This window comes from Podarcis melisellensis (assembly GCF_964234715.1).
Source record: "Podarcis melisellensis genome assembly, chromosome: 14".
NCBI lineage: Eukaryota > Metazoa > Chordata > Lepidosauria > Squamata > Lacertidae > Podarcis > Podarcis melisellensis.
The window spans coordinates 22,782,514-22,796,568 of NC_138546.1; the positions used below are offsets into that span (position 1 = coordinate 22,782,514).

A 14,055-nucleotide genomic window follows, 5' to 3' on the forward strand; every position below is an offset into this window, starting at 1 on the left:
ACTGTTTGGGGGTCCGGGGAGAAGGGCTGCCTTGCCCCAACGAACTCCGTCGCCCCTTTTAATTCATCCCAGCGCCAAAGGTTCTAACCCAGCCGCTTCTCCTGACCCCGCCGGCATCTGGGGGTCTTTCGCCCAGGCTGCCCTCGGGGGGAAGAGAGAGGTTACTGCAGGAGGAGGAAGAAGGGGGGACCCCCTCCCTCCCCATCTCTGGAAGGTTCCGGGTTGCAGCCTGGAGGAGGCGGGAGGGCGCAGCTGCGCCTTCGGCCTGCGAGCGCTCAGGGGGGCGCCGTCCGCTCGCGAGCTGGCCCATCGGTGCGCCGCCGCAGCTTCCAGGGCCGGGCTCTTGATCGTCGTCGCGGGCGCAGGCGGGAGGGTCGGGGTGGTCCCTCGGGGCGGCCCAGCGGCGGTGACGCCCCCCTAAGGGCCGCCCCCTCGCCGCTCTCCGACCGTCGGAAGCGCCTGGGGCGCAGGAGGAGGCGGCTCGGGCGCTGCTGCCGCGGTTGCTGCTGCACAGGCTGCGGGCTGGCCGGCCGGCCATGGCCAAGGAGCAGGACGCCGAGGCGGCCGGCGCGGCGTCGGCGGCCGCAGCCGGGGCGGGAGGCCCCCCCGGGAGCCGCGCTCGCCAGCCGCCGCCGCCGCCACCTCTGCAGCCGCGCCTCTGCCACATGCTGAAGGGCGACAACGGCTACGGCTTCCACCTGCACGGCGAGAAGGGCAAGAGCGGCCAGTTCATCCGCAAAGTGGAGCCCGACTCGCCGGCCGAGGCGGCGGGGCTGCGCGCCGGCGACCGCGTCGTCGAAGTCAACGGGCTCAACGTCGAGAAGGAGACGCACCACCAGGTCCGGGGAGACGGTGGGCTTTCGGGGTGGGGTGGGGGTCGACGGGAAGCCGCCAAGGCTCAGCCGCAGTCTGCCGGTGCTGGTAGGGCTGACGGTGAGCCTCCAGGCTCAGGCGCAGTCTACCGTTGCTGAGCACCTGCGACACCAGAGGGCTCAGGTGGGGCTTCCCCAAGGAGGCTTGGGTGGACCTTCCTTGCCACGACCTGGCAAGGCACGTCTGACTCCTAAACTGGCATCTGTTTTAGTTTAACAACAGCGTTTGGGAGAAGAGGTGTCAATTAGTTAAAAGCAGGGCATCAATTAATTAAAAGCAGGGCGTCAATCAACGGAATCGATCGACGCTGGCAACCGTTTGACGTGGTGGCCAGATGGAACCTCCTGAGGCCGCGCAGTCTACCTCTAAATGACGATGGCCCCCTAGGGAGCTGGCTGTCACCTTGGTGTTCTGCTCCGGAGACCTTAGAGGTGTCCGAAGCTGTGGGCTAGGGACTCTTAGCCTGATCCAACCTGATCCAACTTCTGGAAACGGCTGGGGTGGGCTTGGAGTGCCAGATTGAGGGGAAATGCCCTTTTGGGGAGCAGAGGTGAAGGCAGGCCACCAAGATAGGAGCCAAAAGGACTGTTCCCGTCCTCCTGCTGCTCTGGGACTGCCTGATAAGGGCTTCCAAACCAGCTTGCTTGCTCTTGCCGGTAGATATGTGTGAAGGAGGGACCCACCTTCAGAGCCCCTTTCCTGCCCTGGGTCTCAGGGTTTTCAGTTAGGAAGCTGCCGTGTACTGAGTCAGTCCATTGGGACCGTCTAACTTAGTGTCGCCTGTAATGCTTGGCAGCAGCTCTCCAGGCTTTCAAGGAGGGTTCTCTCCCAGCCCTACCTGCAGATGCTGGAGATTGAACCTGGAACCTTATGCATGCAAAGCGGACATGGTTGTGGACCTCCTAAGGCCTTCTTAGTTGTGTGTACTTGTGAAGGTGCTGCAGCAGATACAGGTCCCTGGAAGCCTGTAAGGTTCTTGTGGCTGCAAATGTTTCAGGCGTGCAAGCCCAAAGCCTTAGGTGCATGCATCGAAATGTAATGTTGGAACGCAGGAAGCTCATGTCAAGTCAGACTGTTGATCAAGTTGGATAGCTCAGTGGCAGAGCACCTGCTTTGCATGCAGAAGGTCCTGGGGTACGATCCTCAACAATAGTATTTCCAGGTTAGGTTGGGCATGTCCCTGTCTGCAACCCTGGAGAGCCTCTGGCAGTCACTGTGGACAGCACTGAGCTGCAGCCCTTCCCCAAAGATCTGAGAATGTAGGAAGCTGCTTTATAGTGAGTCACACCTTTAGCTCAGTATTGCCTACACTTACTGGCAGTGGCTCTTCAAGTTTTTTGGCAGGGAGGCTTTCCCAACCCTACTCAGAAGAGGCTTTAAGCGACCCTTCGTATGGGGGGCCTGACACCCTCTCTACCTACTTGGTCCCCACGACTTGCTCGCTGGATGGATGTTTTGGATCTGCCAAGCTGGGTGCCACTGTGGAGTCCCTTTTGACAAATATACGCCCCCCCCCCCAGCACCACTCTGTGTCTCTTGAGATTGGTGCTCTAGTGAATACCTGGGGCTTGAGCTCTGGATCCTTGTGGTGATCCAAAAGAATTAAGCTGGGCAGGCAATTTCGTTCCAATAACAATTTTTATTGATGCTTGTCCAAAGATATGCAAAAGTTCATACCCAGTACAAAGTATCTTTTTATAATATTCAAGAATAAAAGAAATGCTTTTGAAATCTAATCTAAAAAGGAACAGAAGCAAAAACAAAAAAAACAAAGGAAGATAAAATAAAGAGAAACAGGAAATAAATGAAAATTTCACATGCAGTCATGGTCACTCCTTCTTGGAATGCATATCGTGAAGCTAGGGAGAGTATAGAAAAAGAGCAGTGATAGCAACTGAGGTTTTTAGGCTAAGTATTTGCTCTTATAAACAGAGATTTTATCCTGTAGGACTTTTTTTGGCTTAGGCAGAAAGGCAGCTAAGTAGTGTGATGAATTGTGAATGGTGTAGAGAGCAGCCGGCACCAGCTTGGTGGATTCCAGATGTTGTCTGACTTCATCTGCTGTAGTCCAGCAACATCTGCAAGGCACCAGGTTGGTGACGCTTAGCACAGCGTGAGTGAGTAGAGAGAGAATCTCAAAATGTTAGTTTTGGGGTTGGCAGCCGCGGTCTCTGGGCAAAATCTGCCCTACTCCCTGTTCGGTGCCATTTTGCCTCTCGGTTACCAAGCCGGGGAGAGCATAAATTGGATGTAGATGAGCAGCGTCTGTGGAAATGAGATGTTGCAGCAGGACAGTGGGGTGTTGGCTGTGTCCTCACCTTCCTTGCCAAGCCTGGCTCTCAAGTGAAATTAGTTTCTGACAGAAGAACCTGAGAAGAGCCAGCTATGAATTTGTCCAGTCCTTTTTCAAAGCCATCCAAGTTTATAGCCGCCATTGTATCTTCTGGTAGCAAATTCTACAGTTTAACAATGCTAACTGTGCAGAGAAGTACTTTTTTGAATCTGTCCTGAATCTTCCGACAGTTAGCATTGGATTAACATTCAGCTGACTTGGGCACCAACTCTTGGGATTATCTAGATCCACTTGGTTCAGGATTCAAGAAGCTGTAACTTGGCACTTTATGAAATACCTGCATTCAGTCAGTCAGACTTCTTTCTTGGAAAACATAGGTCATCACAAAAATGCAAACAGGATAGATCACTTCAGCACAGGTGGCCCCCAGCAGATGAGCCGCCATGTTATACAGTAGGGGTTGCCAACCTAGCACCCACATGCGCCATGGTACCTATGGGTGCCTCTAGGCAGGTGCCCCAGATTCTGAGCTTTCTTTCCTTTCTTATCTATTTAAAAAAGTAAGTCTCCAGCCCTCCTAGAAAGAAAGTTATGGAGTAAAATGTGCAGGCACCTTCTAAGTGATTTCTATGAAATTATTGTGGTGTGGCTTACCATGTACATTTCGCTCCCTGTTGCTATTAGACAGCAACAGCATCAGGCAAGGCTATATGGTCAGGCAACCACGTCTGAAGCTGTAGAAGTGAGAAGTCAGTGGACAGGCAGAGATCAGAGGTGACAGTGGCAGTGATGGGGTGAATGGGAATGTTTGTAGGAGAGTCTTTCTGTTTGCGCTGGAGAGAGTAGCTGTGCCTTGCTCTGAGTGTGGATGCCAAAATAATTAGAACTTGTACTTATGCCCTTTTAAAATGTGTTGTGGAAGAGGAAGTTATTGGGTTGTCTTTTTTTTTTTTTGCTATTGTTATGTATTTTCTCCTTTCTATATTATGATCTTATGTTGTGAAATGCCCTGAGATCTACGGGTATAGGGTGGTATACAAAGAAACAAGCAATCAAATCAAGCCCCAAAGAGGATTTGAGAGGTGATCAGCTGCTCTGTTGTGTCACAAAAATGACCAGCTTCCCTTGCCTTGCTGAGGAACTTACTCCTGCCAAAGCCCAGTTGCTTCCAGGAGTGGGGAGGCCTTTGTCTTTAACCCACCTCTGCCACTGCCTTATTCTGTGGTCCCGGCCTCTGTTCACTTCCCTTGGTCTGCTATGTGCATTGCTTGTGTTTTTGCAAAGCTCCTTGAATAGCTCTGCGTTCCTTCTGATCCTTCATTGCAATTGCTGCACAGTTGAAACGTTTACTTGCTCTGCGGTTGAGCTCGGAGGCCGTCTTAATGGGAAGGAATGAGCAGGCTGGAATCTGCGTCGGAAATCAGGTTTTAGGATTTGTTTTGTTTTGTTTTCAAACCACGGGGGTTTCCTTTCGTTTGTGCATGTAGGAGTCGAGCTGGATTGGCAACGTTCTTCTCTAGCTCAGGTGAATTAGTTGCACAAAGCATAAAGCATGAATGCCTCTGTGGAAATTTTCATATTGGTAGATGAATGCAGCCTTGCAAGTAACTGCTCGCCTGGGTCGGCTGCAGTCTGCAAGAGGTGTCCCTAGGCAAACAAGCAACAGAACTTTTGCAAACTGGAAGAAGAGGCGAATAGGTAATTCCTACCCCCTACTTCTCTGGGGCCATAAATGGTATGTGTCACCAGGTGGCTGATGCAAAGTGGCTCTGAAAGGGAGCAGAAGGCCTGCCTGGCACTCGCATCGTTGCTCTTCCAGCAAGCGTATGATTGGCAGTGCCTGGCTCATTGCCTCTGGAGATTGCAGGCAGGAAGGATTTTCCAGCTCCCTGGCTCAGTTTAGTTAGTTCATTTTAAGATGGGCTGCACTCTGTAAATTTCACACCGTGGGCATTCTGTCATCCACAGAGACTGGCTGCCTAACCTTGTGTTCAGGGTAGATGAATGAAGAGGCACTTAGGTCCTCAGCATCGTTTGTCATTTGGTACCTTGGTGGCTGGACAGTGTCCTCTCTGAGAAGCTGCATGTGGGCAAATGCAGGAGCAAATGGCTGGCATGGGCTGCCATCGCACCTCTTGACCATGCAGGCAGGGCCCATGGCAGTCGCTGCTGGTCTGCCTGTCATGTTTTTGCACAGCTGGGAAAAGCATTCAATGAGCAGAGCAGCAGAGGGGAAATGGACCCCCTCTCTCTGGTTACTAATTGCCTAAAGGGCCTCCTGGGATGATCTCTTAGCACGTGGGCAGGTACATGCTTGCAAGAGGTAATCCTAAACAGCATCTGTCTCTGCCTTCCCCAGCCTAGTGCCCCCCAGATGTTTTGGGCTACAGCAACTCACATCACCCCCAGTTTCATGCAGTCATGGAGGGCACCAGTAGGGGAAGGCTGTTCTCTCTAATATTTGCTTAACTTTTATAGATTTTAACTCTGTGCCATCTGCTATGAATTTTGGAAAGCTGTTTGTCCATCTGTTCTTTTATGCATTTGGAAACATTCTTAAGATACAGTGAGCAGATTTTGTATGTTGTCCCCTGAGATCAAGGAGCAGGGTTTTAGCTATTTTTGGGTACCATTGGATGCCATTTTGCATCCAGATGGAGGACTGATCTTTTCAAAACTGTACTGATATCAATCAATCAATCAATCAATCAATGTTTATTATGGCAAACAACCAGAATATTCAAACCATAATTTCTGCATAATTCTCTACATAAACAATAAAAATGATTGATCTGTGGTTTAACAACAATCACTGATTTAACTGCACTGTTTGTTTGTTTTTTGGTTTCTTCAAATTCCTGAGCCACCTGGCTAACAGGTTCCCCCTGTACCAAAGGTAGTCCAATTTACTGCCTTTAACAGTGTTGAAACATGCTGCTCAATCTTTCCTTAGTATAAGGCCATCTCTGATATTGTGAGGCCCGCTAGGTCAAGCAAGTCCCCACTTAGCCCAGCATCCTGCTTCCTACAGAGGCTGGCAAGGAGGTCTCAGGAAACACATAAGCAGAGAATGCAGGCAGCAGCCTGCTTCTGTGGTCGTTTGCCTCAGCATCTGGCATACTCAGGTAGACCTCCTCTGAATGTGGACGTTCCAGTTAGCCTAATTAAGAACGTCAGCTGGACCAGACGTTAGGCCTGTCCAGTGTAGCATCATCCCATTGTAGCCAAACAGATGTCTCCAGGAAGCTCAAAAGGAAGGTACCTGAAGGCAGGTATCCTCAGATGAAGGTATGCACCTCTCAGATTACAGAATGCTCTTCCAAAATATTACCTGGGACTGCCTGTGGATTTTGCTAAAGTTGTCCCCCCTCCCCCAGCCTCAGTTGAATACACTCTGAAGTTTCCTGCCAAATCCTTGCGTAGAGGATCCTGAGAGTTGGTTGGAAAAGTTGCAAAGTAAAATTGAGTCAAGGACAGATATACAGTAAAGCGTTACAGCTTGAGTTATGGGTCTGTGGCGCACTGTTTTTGATAGCTTGGGGGGGAGGGAAACTTACCTAACTGCGCTGGGCAAGCACAGAATTTGGATAAGGTCACATCTGCTGACATCATCCTCAGCCCATGAAAGCTAGAGATGCTACAGCTGCTTGTCTTGTCTTGAAGGTGTTAACAGTGACACACCAGAACCAAAGTAACCTCAAAGAACCAGTAGACATACCTTTAACTTGCCTTGTCCACCAGTTTGGTTCTTTCTAGTGGATCAACTAAATATTTAGGGGATTAATCTTAGGTACCGTAGGTCTTGCAACCATACTTTTCTGGGCATTATGTTAGCTGAAAGTTCTCCACTATGGTGCCAGTGTGGTGTAGTGGTTAGAGTGTCAGACTAGGACCTGGGAGTGACCAAGGTTCAAATCCCCATTTGGCCATGGGGCTCGCTGGGTGACTTTTGGCTGGTCACAACCTCCTAGCCTTTCTTCCTTTTCCTTTTAAAATTAATTAATATTTTAAAGCTTTTCAGTTGTACAAAATAAAGGGGGGGGGGGAGAAAGAGAAGAAACATAATACAATATATGGTAACAGATATTTTATTATTTATGCATAATACATATATGATTATTAATATATTACGTTCTGTATAAACCTGTTCCAAATATCAGTATATTTATCCATTTTTAAAGAAATTATACTTTTCATATATATACATTTCACTGATTTTCCAGCCATTTTGACATTTTAAAACTTGACTTCCTTCCCCCTCTTTCTGCTGGTCTTTAAATTTATTTTTAATACCTTCTGCATATCCAAATTAACTTAACTTACTCATTTATTTACTGTATTTTTCCGTCTATAGGACGTCCCCATGTATAAGATGCCCCCTACTTTTGGGTACTCAAAAATACACAGTCCACCCTCGGCACTATCCATGTATTAAAGGTAAAGGTACCCCTGCCCGTACGGGCCAGTCTTGCCAGACTCTGGGGTTGTGCGCCCATCTCACTCAAGAGGCCAGGGGCCAGCGCTGTCCGGAGACACTTCCGGGTCACGTGGCCAGCGTGACATCGCTGCTCTGGCGAGCCAGAGCTGCACACGGAAACGCCGTTTACCTTCCCGCTAGAAAGCGGTCCCTATTTATCTACTTGCACCCGAGGGTGCTTTCGAACTGCTAGGTTGGCAGGCGCTGGGACCGAACATGTATTAGATGCCCCCTAATTTTTGACATTATTTTTTAGGGGGGGAAACCTAGTCTTATACATGGAAAGATATGCTATCTTCTTTAAATATATACTCTTATGTAACTGCAGGTTGTTACAACAATCCTGCCAGTGTTTTTATCTGCTTACAGTTTATCTGTAAATATTCAATAGACCATTTCCATACTTTTATAAAAAGTTTTATAAAAGGTTTCTTTATCAGCATATTTAGCCAAACAAACCATGCATCTATGAGCAATCCGTTCATATGTTGTGAGTGCTGCCGTGCCTTCGATCCATTGGTTAAAGGAAACCATTGGTTAATAGCAGGCTTCCTCAACCTCGGCCCTCCAGATGTTTTGAGAGTACAATTCCCATCATCCCTGACCACTGGTCTTGCTAGCTAGGGATCACGGGAGTTATAGGCCAAAAACATCTGGAGGGCCAAGGTTGAGGAAGCCTGGTTAATAGGTTATATTAGCCCAACCTACCTCACAGGGTTGTTGTGAGGATTCGGTGGAGAACCACAAATACCACCTTGAGCTCCTTGGAGAAAAAAGCTGGGATATAAATGCAGCAAATAAATAAACGCAACGCACCAGGCATACGGTTTGCACTTGGCTGAAATTCTGTAGCTGTAATTGCTTGGTTTCCGCCCCTGGGAGTCCCTGCTCATATTTGTTTTCTTCCTTTCCTGCCCATCCTTTGCCAGGTGGTGCAGCGCATTAAGGCCGTGGAAGCAGAGACTCGCTTGCTGGTGGTGGACAAAGAGACCGACGAGTACCTGCGGAGCCTGCAGCTCACCTGCACCGAGGAGATGGCCCGCACAGGCATCGTGGCAAACCCCGAGGTGTCGCCGGTCAAGCCGACTGCAAGCGACAACAACGGCGAGGCCTGGAAGCCCCAGCTGGAGCTGAGCAATCAAAACCTCAAGAGGCACAAGCACAGCTTGAGCTCAGAGAGTGGGAAGAAGGTAAGGCCAATTTCGGGCGCATTCGGAGGGTTGTGTGGGTGTGACTCCGGGCAGCCTGAAGTTTCTGGGTCGCTCTGGACTTTCCAGGATGGTGGCGGCCATGTGCAAGCGTGATTTATATTTCTCCGCTTAAAGCACACTTGCAGCACTTTAAGTCATGGCTCCCCTCAAAGTATCATGGAAGCTGTAGTTTGTCAAGCGTGCTGGCGTCACAGAGCTGCAGTTCCCAGCACCCGTTGCAAACAACAGTTCCCATGAATGTTATAGAGTGGTATGAGAACACACTTTGAAGGCATGCTGCACATCCCTGACGGAGTTTGCATTTAAAGAGGAAGCTACCTCATTTGCGATTTCTGAAACAACATGTGAAACAGAGAGCAGACGGCCTTTGAAATTCTGGATTTTGCAAAGCAGTTTTCCGGCCAAGTTATGCGTAACAGAATGTGTATAATTGTGTGCATAGAAATGCCCCTCTTGGTGAAGAAAATGCTTGTATTGGGGAAATTGTATTGCAAAAAAAAAATGTGTACTTTGGGCAAAATTGCATACAACGGTGTGGGTATCGGGAGAGATCAGCACTGAAATGCATGACGGATTTTCATGAGGACTAGCCAAACTTATATGGAAATGTGTAGATGTTAAGGTAGGAGAAATGAGCTGCTGAAAGAGGCTGAAATGGTCAGATTCCACCATTCCTTGCCCAGCCACTGAAAACGCCTGATTGTGTTTCTCTTGGGCTAGGGGTGACAGATGGACTTGCTTTGAAGGAATACATAAAGGCTGGCCGGGTGGGTGGGTAGGGGCACCCAGCAGCATTTTGCCTGGACATTGGGAGTGAGTGTCGGGACTGTGATGAATACACAGCAGAGGGAGGTTTTTAGTTGGGCTTTCCTGCACCAGGGAGGGGTGTGGTGGTGGGAGGGATAATCTGGCATTAGCGGAAGGGGAAGGGTTAGGGGAATGAAGTGGTCCTTAGTTACTCTGTGGCAAATGAGGTCAAGATGTGTCGTTAGGGCTCTATTTACAGGCGCCTGGGGTCATGCCATCAGCAGATTCTCTACGCTGAAAAGGGGGCTAAGATATTAACTCCATTAATTCCGACCTCATGGCATGTGAGATAGATGGTGTGCCCATTTGGTGGTTTGTAGCAAAACAGGCAGGCAAAACGGGAATACTGCGACCACGAAACCCAGATTCTGTGTCCTGAATAATTGAAGGGAAGCTACGCAGGTTTGCAAAAGTTTGCAGACAGTTTTGGATTGGCTCTCGATAGAGTAAAGGGTATCTGTTTGGGTGTGGGCAGAAGGAACTGCATGGATAACTGAAGTCCCAACATTTGTTTGAAGTATTGTTCCCCCTCCTCCTACCCAGACTTGCAAAACTTCTTCTGCATCAGACATGACTCACCTTGGTTCTACGCAAATGTAATTAAATTGGAGAAATAAATGACAACAATAATTTAAAAAGTCAGAATTGCTACCCCTAGCTGAGAAACTACCCCTAAATGAGAAATTTCCTCTCTCATCCTGTATTGGAAATGGTTTTTCATAGTGGTGTTTAGACAGGCAGCCTTGTTTAAAAAAAACAGCCTCAATGTGGACTAGTGATTTGTGAGCTCTTCTTTGAAATACAGTTAAATTTACAGAATAATCTTATCCATATATGCCTGCCCTTTGCACAGGCCATTCGGTTTGTGTGTAAGAGAGAGGTATATTTGGGTTTTGGTTGCTGCTGTGTTTTAATTTGTATTTTGAATCCAGCTTTTTTTTTAAATGCTACTTTTCATTTTATAGTTAAATTTGATTCTGAAATGTGTGCATTTCCACCCTGGGACCTTTGGGTGTTGGGCAGATTATTATTATTATTTGAAATGAGCACATGAATAAATATTTTTAATGGGGCTTGCTCCCAGGCAAGGGCAGAGAATCTTGCACCAGGTACGTCTTAAACCGGTCGAGAACCCTACTGATTTTATAGGTGTCTTTGCATTGTAATGAGCCCCAGGCAGGGAGCCCTGATAACCTCAGGCAAGCGCATGTTGCTCAGCTCCTGAGAATGCCGTCATGTTCCCTTGACTCCTTTACAAATGCACTTCCGCTCTTGCTCTGCGCAGGCTTTTGAAAAAGAGAAAAAGCAACAGTGAACAGAGAGGGTCACCATCAGGTCAGGTTTATAAAGCTTAAATTACAGCTGCTGCGAAACACCTTATTAGAGAGACCCTGGGGCAGGATCTGCAGCCTTCCCAGCACTAATTAGCCCACTTGTGATGTTTTCCAGGGGAGTGGGTGGAAATCGCGCTCTCGCATGTTGCGAATGGATCGCTAAGGGGGAGGGAAGCATCAGCCCCTATCCTGAGTAAAGTTGAACTCATGGCAGTGTGTACCCCACTACAGTGGTACCTTGGTTTAAGAACAGCTTAGTTCATGAACAACTTGGATTAAGAACACTGCAATCCCAGAAGTAGGAGTTTTGGTTTGTGAACTTTGCCTTGGAAGCAGAACATGTTCCGCATCCTGTTGAGTGTGTTCCATTTGTAAATTGAGTCCCCCGCTACTGTGGGAAAGCACGCCTTGGTTTAAGAACGCTTTGCTTTAAGAACGGACTTCCGGAACAGATTAAGTTTGTAAACCAAGGTATCACCATATATATATTTCCATATATATATATGGAAATAAATTAAATTATATGCCCCACGGAAATCTCAGTTCTGCAATCTGCCGAAATGAGGCAGATAAGCATATTTACATTTTTCTCCCACCCTCCTCTTATTCTGCATTATTGGGGTGAGGGGCAGTGACTAGCATTTTCTGTCTGCTGTAACTTTTGTTCATCCATATGTCCCCCTCAGGTAGCTTCTCAGAGTTCAGTACATAAATGTACCTGTGCTTTCACGTTTATACTGAAGACTATAGACCTGCTCTTTTTTAAAAAATAAAATAAAATAAAAATCCATTTTTGAAGTCTTGCAGGATTGTAGCCTTTGGTGCACCGCACCGGCCTGGCTGCTCTCAGGCAGACTTAACTGGTGAGGCTGTGATTTAGGGTCCTCTGCCACAGAACTGCAGACCCTCCTCAAACGTTTTCCAGATTCTATACAGGGCTGGCTTTTAAAAACTCAAAACATTCATATCCAGCCCAGGAAAGGTTCGTTTTATGCTTTTTCTCAGACAAGCTCCGATTGCGAGGGAAGATTGCACAGTGGCATGTTTTAGGCCTCAACGGCGCGCTTTTCTGAGAGGACAAGGAAGATTCATGGCCGCTTGAGAGCCTGCCACGTTGCTGACACAGTCCGGTTTTAACTGTTGCTAGAACCAATGAGACATGTTATCACCCCAGGCAAGTAGCTCAGTTGGTTAGAGCTTGGTGCTGATAATGCCAAGGTTGCAGGTTCGATTCTTGTATGGGACAGCTGCATATTCTTGCATTGTAGGCGGTTGCATTAGATGATACTCAGGGCCACTTCCAACTCTACACTTCAATGATTTGGGGTGACTTGTTCTTGGTTACCCTCTAGAACAGCAGCGGGGGTAGTTTTCTCAGCCCGAGGGCCGCATTTTCCTGTGGGCAACCTTCCAGGGGCCACATGCCTGTAGTGGGGAGGGCTAGAGGCAAAAGCGGGCAGGGGAATGAGTGTCAATATTACCTTTGCACAGTGGGCTAGTTTCTACATCCACTGCACTATCCATCCTCCAGGCAAGCAGGAGACATCATCAGAATTCAAGGACATGTCCCAGGCAGGCAATAATCCTCCAGGAGGGGATGGAGCAGGGGCGTGGCTTCGGGAGAGTTCTGAGGGCCAGATAAGAAGCTTGGAGGGCCATGGGTTCCCCACCCCTGTTATAAAACATGTTGATGCTCCTCTTGGCACCTTGACCCCCTTGGCTTTTCCTTCTCTCTGCCTGTCACCGCCATTCTTATTATCACTATCATTTTCCTCTGTTGTTTCCCCTTCACCGTGCTACAGTTCCCAGCACCCTTAAACTACAGTTCCCATTATGCCTTGGGAGGAAGTGCTTTAGATGCGCGCTGAACGTGCTTGAAATCTGCGGTGTGGATCTGCCAGCGTTCTTGCAGAATGCGCAAGCCCGCAACCGAGGGAGGGTCTGGGGCAGGCATGGGATCAAAGTGTGCGCTCGGTGCCATACGCATGACCTCAGAGCATCCTCCTCTCCTTCTCCCACCTCCCATTAGAGTTCTGGTCAGGAACTTGAACCGCCTGGTTGTTTTTGAGTCGGGGTGTTGGCAGGAAGCCCCTCCCAAGAAGGAAGGTATCCACCCCGCAACAGAAATTTCCTCTGCAGCTGTATTTTTAGTGAAACACAAAGCAAGTGGAAACGGTTGGGAGGTGGGAGCAAGATTAGCATCAGGATGGGCTAGGCTGGGCCCCACGTTTGTTCCCAGGGACACAAGCGAGCGCCGTGGGTCTCTGGACTAAAGGAGCTTCAGATTCCCAGCAGAAAGGGTGGTTGCTGCTGAGGAATTGTGCACCAAGACTTAGCAGTGTGATGTTTCCATGGCCAGGATCAGGCCGCTGGGTGCAAAAGAACAATACAGTGGTACCTTGGGTTACATACGCTTCAGGTTACAGACTCCGCTAACCCAGAAATAGTGCTTCAGGTTAAGAACTTTGCTTCAGGATGAGAACAGAAATCGGATTCTGGCAGCGCTGCGGCAGCAGGAGGCCCCATTAGCTAAAGTGGTGCTTCAGGTTAAGAACAGTTTCAGGTTAAGTACAGACCTCTGGAACGAATTAACTACTTAACCTGAGGTACCACTGTACTCTAAAATCATCTTGTTAGTCCTCATGCTGGCTCTAAAGAGATGGAAGTAGTACCCCAACATCTTGACCCTCTTCTTCCATTGCCCAGGATTTTTGTTTTATTGTGTATTTGCTGCATTTATATCCCACCCTTCCTCTGAGGAGTACATGGCTCTTTTCCTCCCCATCTCACCCTCACGACAACCCTGTGAGGGAGGTTAGGCTTAGAGTGAGTGACTGAGATCACCCAGTGAGCTTCATGACAGAGTGGGGGATTTGAACCCTGGCCTCCCAGGCCTTAGTCCGATGTTCTGACCACTACACCACGCTGGCATTGCATATGGTGATAAGAGGTTTTGGCTCAAAACCTGCCTCAGTGCATGTTTTACGCAGATAAAATGGGTACAAAGATGCATAGTTTGCGAAATACAAAAGTGCTTCAGAGACAGTGCTTCACGCGGGT

General features: G+C 48.6%; 1 protein-coding gene across 2 annotated transcripts in view; it reads left to right on the plus strand.

Annotated features, from left to right (window-relative positions):
* The first annotated feature begins 398 nt into the window (after window positions 1-398).
* NHERF2 (NHERF family PDZ scaffold protein 2) overlaps window positions 399-14,055 on the plus strand; it is a 59,013-nt gene continuing 45,356 nt past the window's right edge. The window contains exons 1-2 of one of the 2 annotated variants that reach the window (XM_081887451.1): window positions 399-839; window positions 8,573-8,833. In XM_081887451.1, coding sequence (XP_081743577.1) covers window positions 537-839; window positions 8,573-8,833 — 564 coding nt within the window. In that variant the 5' untranslated portion in view covers window positions 399-536. The remainder of the gene's footprint in view (window positions 840-8,572; window positions 8,834-14,055) is intronic. The other variant, XM_081887450.1, reaches the window with a different exon arrangement.